Genomic DNA, 10,083 nt, shown 5'->3' with positions numbered 1-10,083 from the left:
TCCAACTCCTAATGAAGGGGCGGGCTGAGCTATACACTAAACTATGTTCTTCATACACTTGTTTCTTCACTTGACTGGAGACCATGCAAACTATCAGCATATGGGTCTTGAATTACTAGCTTACTTCTTCTGATGAGGGAAAAATAAAGAATTGGATGCAGTCAGACTGTCTACACAGGTCCCACCAATACTAAGTCAATAGCAAACATAGTTAAGACAATTAGTTAAAAAAAATAATAAATATTTATTTAAAACAATTCATTGGGGGAAAAATTTGAAAACTGAATGAATCATTACAAAAATAAATAGAAATCAATCAACAGCCGCTTGAACCAAAGCGCTGAGATTATCGTCAATGAGAGGAGGCCAGCAGATGATCCTGCAGGTAGGTGAGGGACTCGTGGATGTGTGGAGGCAGGTCTTGGCCCAGGTCAGCCTGGGCTCTGGACAGGAAGGTCTCTATAGCCTCCTGGACCGCCAACCGCGACAAAGAATCATTCACTGTCTGGATTGGAGCGCGACCGTAGCCCCCTCGCTCGGTGACGGCAGAGCGCAGGTGACCTGGAGGTTTCAAGGGGTCAAAGTGCAGATGGGTTAGGACATGATTTCCCAAACTAGGGGTCGTCTGATTTGAAAATAGGGTTGCGAGAGAAAAATCATGCTTGGTTTATAGAACCAGGGTAACGTCTAACCTCCGGTAGCCACTAGACGTAGTTGTAATAAATAGAGCGGTTTCTATTTTCTTCCTACAATATGTGTCTCTATCGTTGAAAGGTATTAAGCAACAAAATAGTATGACCCCATCACTGAAAGATAAGACTCTCAGGAAAAATGTGTCTTCTATTTCCCTCTGCAATGCCCACAAGTCTCATTAGAACAGAGTGGACAAGATTAGGCACAAAATCAGACTGAGGGGAAAAAACATAAATGATGTTATTTTCTACACAGAAGATCACACTGATTTCCTGGTGATCTTCTGAACTTCCCAATACCTTTCAGATACATTTAATTTACTTCAAACCATACTGCCTTCAGACTGAAATACTGTCAAAAGTACTTTCAGACTGATTTGTAATAGACTGTCATAGACCCAATAAAAAAAAGAACATGGTGGGGTTGCAAATTCTTTAAATATCAAAATGGGGTCGTGGGCCAAAAAAGTTTGGGAACCCCTGGGTTAGGAGGACAAAACTAAGGGGAAAGCCTAAAGAGGCTGTGACCAATTTAAAAGTTAAATAAACTGTTCAGGAATGCTCGTTTTGATGGGTGAATCGTTCAGTGGCCCACCTTTCATCACTTCCTCATAGCTCAGCAACAACATCCATAGTAGTTGGACCAACTCCTCCCACTTCTTCCAGCTCTCAGCTCCATCCTGAAGAACAATAGAAACGGACTGAGCCTATGCTACATACCTTTATGACTTCTCTTACTATTTTAGTAAAACAATTGGTCCGTGTACTGTTTTTTGAGATGCCATATAAATGAACATGACTTCCTTCATCAATTCAAAATCTAGTGCTAGTATTCACCTTAGAGTCAGGTGGGAGGGTGGCGTTGTGCAGTACTAGTACTCACCGTAGGGTCAGGTGGGAGGGTGGGGTTGTGCAGTACTAGTACTCACCGTAGGGTCAGGTGGGAGGGTGGCGTTGTGCAGTACTAGTACTCACCATAGAGTCAGGTGGGAGGGTGGCGTTGTGCAGTACTAGTACTCACCATAGAGTCAGGTGGGAGGGTGGCGTTGTGCAGTACTAGTACTCACCATAGAGTCAGGTGGGAGGGTGGCGTTGTGCAGTACTAGTACTCACCGTAGGGTCAGGTGGGAGGGTGGGGTTGTGCAGTACTAGTACTCACCGTAGGGTCAGGTGGGAGGGTGGCGTTGTGCAGTACTAGTACTCACCATAGAGTCAGGTGGGAGGGTGGCGTTGTGCAGTACTAGTACTCACCATAGAGTCAGGTGGGAGGGTGGCGTTGTGCAGTACTAGTACTCACCATAGAGTCAGGTGGGAGGGTGGCGTTGTGCAGTACTAGTACTCACCGTAGGGTCAGGTGGGAGGGTGGGGTTGTGCAGTACTAGTACTCACCGTAGGGTCAGGTGGGAGGGTGGCGTTGTGCAGTACTAGTACTCACCATAGAGTCAGGTGGGAGGGTGGCGTTGTGCAGTACTAGTACTCACCATAGAGTCAGGTGGGAGGGTGGCGTTGTGCAGTACTAGTACTCACCATAGAGTCAGGTGGGAGGGTGGCGTTGTGCAGTACTAGTACTGACCATAGAGTCAGGTGAGAGGGTGGCGTTGTGCAGTACTAGTACTCACCGTAGGGTCAGGTGAGAGGGTGGCGTTGTGCAGTACTAGTACTCACCGTAGAGTCAGGTGGGAGGGTGGCGTTGTGCAGTACTAGTACTCACCGTAGGGTCAGGTGGCGTTGTGCAGTACTAGTACTCACCGTAGGGTCAGGTGGGAGGGTGGCGTTGTGCAGTACTAGTACTCACCGTAGGGTCAAGTGGGAGGGTGGCGTTGTGCAGTACTAGTACTCACCATAGAGTCAGGTGGGATGGTGGCGTTGTGCAGTACTAGTACTCACCGTAGGGTCAGGTGGGAGGGTGGCGTTGTGCAGTACTAGTACTCACCATAGAGTCAGGTGGGATGGTGGCGTTGTGCAGTACTAGTACTCACCATAGAGTCAGGTGGGATGGTGGCGTTGTGCAGTACTAGTACTCACCATAGAGTCAGGTGGGATGGTGGCGTTGTGCAGTACTAGTACTCACCGTAGGGTCAGGTGGGAGGGTGGGGTTGTGCAGTACTAGTACTCACCATCGAGTCAGGTGGGAGGGTGGCGTTGTGCAGTACTAGTACTCACCATAGAGTCAGGTGGGAGGGTGGGGTTGTGCAGTACTAGTACTCACCATAGAGTCAGGTGGGAGGGTGGCGTTGTGCAGTACTAGTACTCACCGTAGAGTCAGGTGGGGGGGTGGCGTTGTGCAGTACTAGTACTCACCGTAGGGTCAGGTGGGAGGGTGGCGTTGTGCAGTACTAGTATTCACCGTAGGGTCAGGTGGGAGGGTGGCGTTGTGCAGTACTAGTACTCACCGTAGGGTCAGGTGGGAGGGTGGTGTTGTGCAGTACTAGTACTCACCGTAGGGTCAAGTGGGAGGGTGGCGTTGTGCAGTACTAGTACTCACCATAGGGTCAAGTGGGAGGGTGGCGTTGTGCAGTACTAGTACTCACCGTAGGGTCAGGTGGGAGGGTGGCGTTGTGCAGTACTAGTACTCACCATAGAGTCAGGTGGGAGGGTGGCGTTGTGCAGTACTAGTACTCACCGTAGGGTCAAGTGGGAGGGTGGCGTTGTGCAGTACCAGTACTCACCGTAGGGTCAGGTGGGAGGGTGGCGTTGTGCAGTACTAGTACTCACCATAGAGTCAAGTGGGAGGGTGGCGTTGTGCAGTACTAGTACTCACCATAGGGTCAAGTGGGAGGGTGGCGTTGTGCAGTACCAGTACTCACCGTAGGGTCAGGTGGGAGGGTGGCGTTGTGCAGTACTAGTACTCACCATAGAGTCAAGTGGGAGGGTGGCGTTGTGCAGTACTAGTACTCACCGTAGGGTCAGGTGGGAGGGTGGCGTTGTGCAGTACTAGTACTCACCGTAGGGTCAGGTGGGAGGGTGGCGTTGTGCAGTACTAGTACTCACCATAGGGTTAAGTGGGAGGGTGGCGTTGTGCAGTACTAGTACTCACCGTAGGGTCAGGTGGGAGGGTGGCGTTGTGCAGTACTAGTACTCACCATAGAGTCAGGTGAGAGGGTGGCGTTGTGCAGTACTAGTACTCACCGTAGGGTCAAGTGGGATGGTGGTGTTGTGCAGTACTAGTACTCACCGTAGGGTCAGGTGGGAGGGTGGCGTTGTGCAGTACTAGTACTCACTGTAGGGTCAGGTGGGAGGGTGGCGTTGTGTAGGAAGTGTAGCAGCAGACTCAGAGACATGGGCAGAGGGGTCTTCTGTGGACTTGCATGGTGCAGCAGGTGCTCTATCAGCTTACATCTCAGTAGTCTGCTCTCCAGGGTCTCCAGCATCAGCATCCTAGGCAAGAGAGAAGGTGAAGCGTTGATGCTGTCTGTCTCTACACAGCAAGCATAGTCCTCCTGACACGTCCATTCATCTCAACATCCCCTCCATCCTCAAACCCTGACCTGTGTTGTCTCAGACAGACAGTGCTGATGAGCGTGTGGAAGAGTTCCCCAGAGAGTTTGCTGGAGTTGAGAGCCGGGGAGCGATCCACCTCCAAGGCAAAGGACAGCATCTTCTGGAGGAGGAACACCATTCTGACACACATAAGGCACATGACACACACACACACACACATTGACTGTGTGTCCTCTGTTTCTATTCTGTATCCTTCAAACTGACCTGATATGAAGGGTGGGGTGCTATATTTCCAATCTCAAAACAATGAGTCAAGGGGTGTGGAATGTTGTATGCAGATGTAATTTTTAACTCACTTTAGATGTTCATCTTTTTCCTTCTGTGTTTTCACCTCAATGTTAGCAGACATGTTGCCTTTGTCCCCTGTTGATTTCACAATAGCAGCAAAGAGCCAATTGATAACATCTCTGATGGGAGGGAGAAGATGTAGAAAATATTTAAACACTAATTAAATTGTCATACAAACCTCAACAAAATGCACATCTGTCTCTTTTCTCAGGAACTGATAAAGACAAATATATATATATATATTTTATTCTCCTGGACACACAATGCTCACCTGACCTGGGTGAACCGTACATCACATGACAGGGTTGCCTTGGCGATGGAATGGTGGAGATCACGGAAGGAGAGTTTGACCCGGAAGTCATCCTCCATGGTCTGGACGACGTACTGCAGCAGCATACGCACCACCTCACAGCAGAGCCTCCTGCCACGGCTCTAAGGAAGAGGAGAATTGACGGGAAGGGCAGGTGGTCAGATCAACTATCCTAGTGAAAGCATAATACCCCTGTAAACCTGATGCTTGTGGAAACATTGCTTCCCTCACTGCTCTAATAAAAACTGGGTGTATAATCATAATCAATTGTTAAGGTGCTGAGAGAGGCCTGTCACTGTCCTTACCTGTTCAGCAGCCATGACTGACGTCAACAGCTCCCAGTCCCATGGGATAGTGGTCTGATCGGTGTGATTGTGCCTCTGGGTCCTCATGAGGAGAGTGTAGGCCTCCAGACAGAGAAAGTCGGGACACTGGGGGTCCAGCAGGATGCCTCTGAGGAGGTGGGTGGTGATGTCGATGGGGGGGAAGAAGCGGGGCTGCAGCAGGTCAGACAGCAGCTGCAGGGTGCCCTCTGGGTAGTTCTCCTCCATGGTGCTGTACACCAGGCTCAGGCTCTGTCTGCACAGAGGCTCTGGGTCACCAAAACCATCGTCCTCCTCTTCCTCATCCTCCTGGAAAGGGAGAGAGAGAAAAACAACAGAAGAGAGTGAGAGAAACCACAGGAAAATGTGGGGAAAATGTCTCTCCTACTTACCAGGTGCTGAACTGGTCCAGCCATCAGCTGCCTCAGTTTCCTGAGCTGGATTGGACACACATAGCGTCTGTCCTCTCTGCTGACCTCCATGTCATTCTCACCACCAACCCTCTCTCCACCCATCTCCTCTCCTTCATTGCCATCCCTCCATGCAGTAGTCATCAAGCCCTCAGCCCCCAAACCAGGCTGGCTGGCCTCAGGAGATCTGGGCCCTGCCTCCACATCCATGTCCTCAGACCGCAGCGACATGGGAGGGTCACTAGGGATACTACTACACATGTACAGGGGGCTATCCATAACCAGATCCGCATCAGTCTCATCCACAGGCCAGTCTGGGGACTCCCCAGCTAGGATGACTGTGGACGTAAGGCTGGGGGTCCGGTTGGGCTGGCTCTCATTATTGCTATGAGTTCCTCCCATGCAGGAGCCAGGGGAGTTGGAGCCGGTGGTTAGCTGGGAATTCTGGGGAGCCTGCTGGTCTGGTTCTATGGAAGGAGAGCAGGGACTGGAGATGGTGCGGTTTAAGCCCTGAAGTTGATTTATTTCCTCCAACAGCACTGATCCTGTGCCATTGGTAGGGGAGCTATAGGGGTAGACTGGATCCTGTTTAAGACTCTGGTTGAGACACACTGTCTGATCATCAGGTAGAGGTGGAGAGAGAGAGCTCTCAAAGGGGATGTGTGTAGGGGAATAACAGGTGTCGTTGTGCCGAGTTTCATGTACACCCCAATCCTCTGAGAACCTGAAATGGTCTGGGTCTGTATCATCAGGGACGTAATAGGGGCTGTCTAGGCTTTGGGGGGAGAGGGAGAGAGTAGCATAGAGTAATGATTGTGGAGACCCTGGTTCTTCCCTTTCCTCTGTCAGAAGAGGTGTATACGTTGTAAACATAGACTCTATTTCTTGCTCTTCCAATGCATGCTTTTCTACTTTTCCAGTGCAGCTTGTCGGAGCTTCATTTGGAATGGTTATTGAGGTTTGGGTCTTGGCCTTGAGGCATTCTGTCTCTTCTTTCCCTTCACACAGTGGTTGAGAAGTTATACCCAAGCACTGTTGTGACTCCCAAGTTATCTGGTAAGAGGAAGACACTGAGGCTTTTGCCTTCTCTGCTGGCGGTTCAGATTTAGGCACACTTGGTGATTTGACCGGACATTTTGGAATGTCTACGTCTGAGCATTTCACAGCGTTCTTGACATCTGGTGGTCCAGTTGAAGATGAATCCCTGAGAGAACTCTGATTGGACTCAAGGATGTCACGTTCTTCTGCTTTTAAAACAGCTTTGTTCTCCAACTCTTGTTCAGTTGGGGAGCGGGACAGAGAATCTGGACTTTTGGTGTGTGGTCCTTTGTGTTTTGAAAGTCCCTCAGTCTTTTTCTCTCCCTGAGGTAGTGGACTCACCGGCCCTGGATCTGAGTGATCCGAGAGGTTGTTGTCACTCAAGTCCACCACTTCTACAGGCCCACCTGGGTCCCTCCTCCTGCGCCTCCTTGGTGGTGGTAGTGCCCACCTCCGACCAGTAATGTCAATCACAAACTGAAAGAGACAGGTATACCACAGTAAATATAATCTCATTCTAGTTCTATGAGGTAAACATCAACATAAAGTATATTTCATTTAAGTGTTTGTATTGACTGATCTCAGGTTGCTGAATATGTATGCCATCGACTGCAGACGCCATTATTTAATATTCTCAATATCATCAACAACAAAAAACATTAACCCTGGCCTGACCAGGTGTGTTTTTGGACAGTCGCGTCGTTACGTTATAACTGCTAACGTTAGCTAGCTAGCTGGACAACGATTTGGTCTACTCTCAAACTATTACCAGGTAAATAGAGTATGGCTACACCACATTGAATATCTTCAACAACAATGTAACGTTAGCTATAATTTTCAAAATGTTGATAAGAAAAGTTAGGTCGGGTCAACAAGTTCAGTAAATCCCAAACTGCAGCTGAGGAGTTGGTGAGTGAAGTGGATCAACCAATGACTGTCTGTATTACAGTAGCGCCAGTTTGTGGCACGCGCCACGCCCTCAACTGGTTTTGCATTACATTAACAAACAGCTAATTAGCTAGCTGTCAATGCCAACAACTTTTTTTTCTGAACAACTACATCATTTGGGCCTGCAAGCTACCTACTCTTGTATTTTCACACGTGCCATATGTCAAACAAACCTCTTCTGTTGTTGTACGGGGTAGCCCTTGCAACTTCACGGGGAACACTTACCGGTGTGTAGGCAGCCAGATTGACCCATCCTCCTCTGATAAAAGGTATTGCTTCGGCCTTGTTCTCGGTGTCACTGTAAACGCCAACAACTTCAACATCCGAGTCCTCTCCGCTCCCCGAGCTGAGCGAAATTATATCATCCATCTCTGTGAACTTCTCAAATTAGCTAGCCATTTAGCTAGCACCTAGCTAGCTAGTTAGCCAGCGAACCAGCGGGAAGCACTCATGAGTCTGATGGTACGATAGCTATCTAACGTAACTAAAATACAGCGAGCAAATTATATCCATTTTATGAAATCGATGCCGTAAATAAAGAGATGATCCAAAAAGAGTCACAATATTTATCAAGTAGCCACAGAACAAAGCAAATCCGTAAACTTTTTCGTTTTTGCGGTCACGCGATACTTTAGCTAACGTTACATGGACTTCTTCCGTTTGTGACACCTGCCGCCGCTGTGTACGTTACTTATTAAAATTATTTTGATAATATCAGTTTCTAAATAACAGAGATGTCACGCCTACTCAAGTTTCTTTACCATAACTAGCTAATTCTAATTACAAAGTGTAACGGTGATTGAAATCGCATCTAGCTAGCTTACATGTTCCATTTCCTTGTTTTGAGCTGGATCATACTGGAGGAAGCTCTACCGCAGTTTAACTGACCCTACACCTACCAGTAGAGGGAGATGCAGGTCATGAATTTGTATTTTTATTGTATTTTTATTTAACTAGGGATGGTCATAAACTAGTTAAGTAGAAGGAGCGCAAAGAGGAGACCTTACATATTCTGTGCCCGGCCACAAGACTGAGTTTTTCTGTAATGCATGTTTGTGTAGGGAAATTCCCTGCAATATTATGTTAAAAAATATATATATAATGCACCACAAATTATGTTAAGTAAAAGCCAGTTATGTAAATGTGTGTGTGTGTATGAGACAGCTGTGCAGTTACTGTGACTCCAGGGTTATGGAGACTACAAGAGAGCTATTCCACTGAAAACAAAACATTGTGACATGTGACGCACTGCCCTCTCCTCCCTGGTCCCTGGGATTTACTTCTGACGCTTGACAGCCCATGACGAACATTATAAAAGAGCCCAATTATCAGTGACCTTCAAAGCCTTGGGCCATAAGGGCACAAACCATGCTGTGCCAGAGGGGGGAAACAGCTGTAATTAACTGTGACCTGGTAACCTGGTGCGGGGGTCTTTGAGTCTTCCTCCAGAATTAGTTTTGGCATCTAAAACTAATTTCCTGCATTTCTACACAATCTATATAATATGACGCATGGCCCTTCTAGCCGTCTCTATTTAGAATAACAAAAAGTAAGCAAAAATGCCCACAGTCACCAAGCTTAAGTAAGAGAACATTATTAAATATGTTTAAGTGATTGATAAGACTGAACTAGATAAAAGATAATTCAATAATCAATATTGAGTTGCACCTTTAACCAATAGCCTAATGACTCTTTAAAAAATGTATTACAAAGACTTATCAAGACATCCTTTATATCAAATTTCAGCCAGACCGCCCAGCCAGCCCGAGCCACCTGCACGCCCAAACCCCACCAGTCTAGTACATAACTCAACTCTCTCCCCAACACAATTTCCTTACCACCTTTAAAAAAAAACATTTCCCAAGGGAAAGATTTTTGTAACAAAAGTAAAAAAACACAAAAAAAACATCCACCTACACATACAGTGGCAAGAAAAAGTATGTGAACCCTTTGGAAATACCTGGATTTCTGCATAAATTGGTCATCAAATTTGATCTGATCTTCATTCAAGTCACAACAATAGACAAACATAGTGTGTTTAAACTAATAACACACAAATTATTGTATTTTTCTTGTCTATATTGAATACATAATTTAAACATTCACAGTGTAGGTTGGAAAAAGTATGTGAAACCCTAGGCTAATGACTTCTCCGGAAGCTAATTGGAGTCAGGAGTCAGCTAACCTGGAGTCCAATCAATGAGACGAGATTGGAGATGTTGGTTAGAGCTGCCTTGCCCGATAAAAAACACTCACAAAATGTGAGTTTGTTATTCACAAGAAGCATTGCCTGATGTGAACCATGCCTCGAACAAAAGAGACCTCAGAAGACCTAAGATTATGAATTGTTGACTTGCATAAAGCTGGAAAGGTTTACAAAAGTATCTCTAAAAGCCTTGATGTTCATCAGTCCATGGTAAGACAAATTGTCTATAAATTGAGAAAGTTCAGCACTGTTGCTATTCTGCCTAGGAGTGGCCGTCCTGCAAAGATGACTGCAAGAGCTTAGTGCAGAATTCTCAATGAGGTTAAGAAGAATACTAGAGTGTCAACTAAAGATTTACAGAAATCTC

The 10,083-nt window shown here is 46.9% G+C and overlaps 2 protein-coding genes across 2 annotated transcripts in view; one reads left to right on the top strand and one right to left on the bottom strand.

The window, feature by feature from the left end:
- Nucleotides 1-224: 224 nt before the first annotated feature.
- Nucleotides 225-9,308, bottom strand: simc1 (SUMO interacting motifs containing 1). Its single transcript, XM_039012340.1, has 9 exons — nt 7,736-9,308; nt 5,507-7,039; nt 5,097-5,423; nt 4,753-4,913; nt 4,490-4,600; nt 4,181-4,312; nt 3,914-4,070; nt 1,288-1,372; nt 225-561 (listed from the first exon to the last, which is right to left on the bottom strand). Exons 1-9 carry the CDS (start codon nt 7,877-7,879, stop codon nt 353-355), a joined length of 2,859 nt encoding a protein of 952 aa, XP_038868268.1. The 5' UTR covers nt 7,880-9,308; the 3' UTR covers nt 225-352.
- LOC120062396 (alpha-2Db adrenergic receptor-like) overlaps nt 7,543-10,083 on the top strand; it is a 37,568-nt gene continuing 35,027 nt past the window's right edge. The window contains exon 1 of the mRNA XM_039012345.1: nt 7,543-7,779. The gene's annotated coding sequence lies outside the window, so the exon portion shown is untranslated. The remainder of the gene's footprint in view (nt 7,780-10,083) is intronic.

The sequence above is a fragment of the Salvelinus namaycush genome, chromosome 17 (assembly GCF_016432855.1).
Source record: "Salvelinus namaycush isolate Seneca chromosome 17, SaNama_1.0, whole genome shotgun sequence".
Classification (NCBI taxonomy): Eukaryota; Metazoa; Chordata; class Actinopteri; order Salmoniformes; family Salmonidae; genus Salvelinus; species Salvelinus namaycush.
This window is presented reverse-complemented; position numbering and strand designations above follow the sequence as displayed.

Coding starts and splice junctions, on each gene's coding strand:
- simc1 (XM_039012340.1), bottom strand. CDS start 7,879: ATGGATGATATAATTTCGCTCAGCTCGGGGAGCGGAGAGGACTCGGAT. Junction 4,071..4,180: donor GTCTGTCTGAGACAACACAG/GTCAGGGTTTGA, acceptor TCTCTTGCCTAG/GATGCTGATGCTGGAGACCC. Junction 1,373..3,913: donor CCCTCCCACCTGACCCTACA/GTGAGTACTAGT, acceptor ATTGTTCTTCAG/GATGGAGCTGAGAGCTGGAA.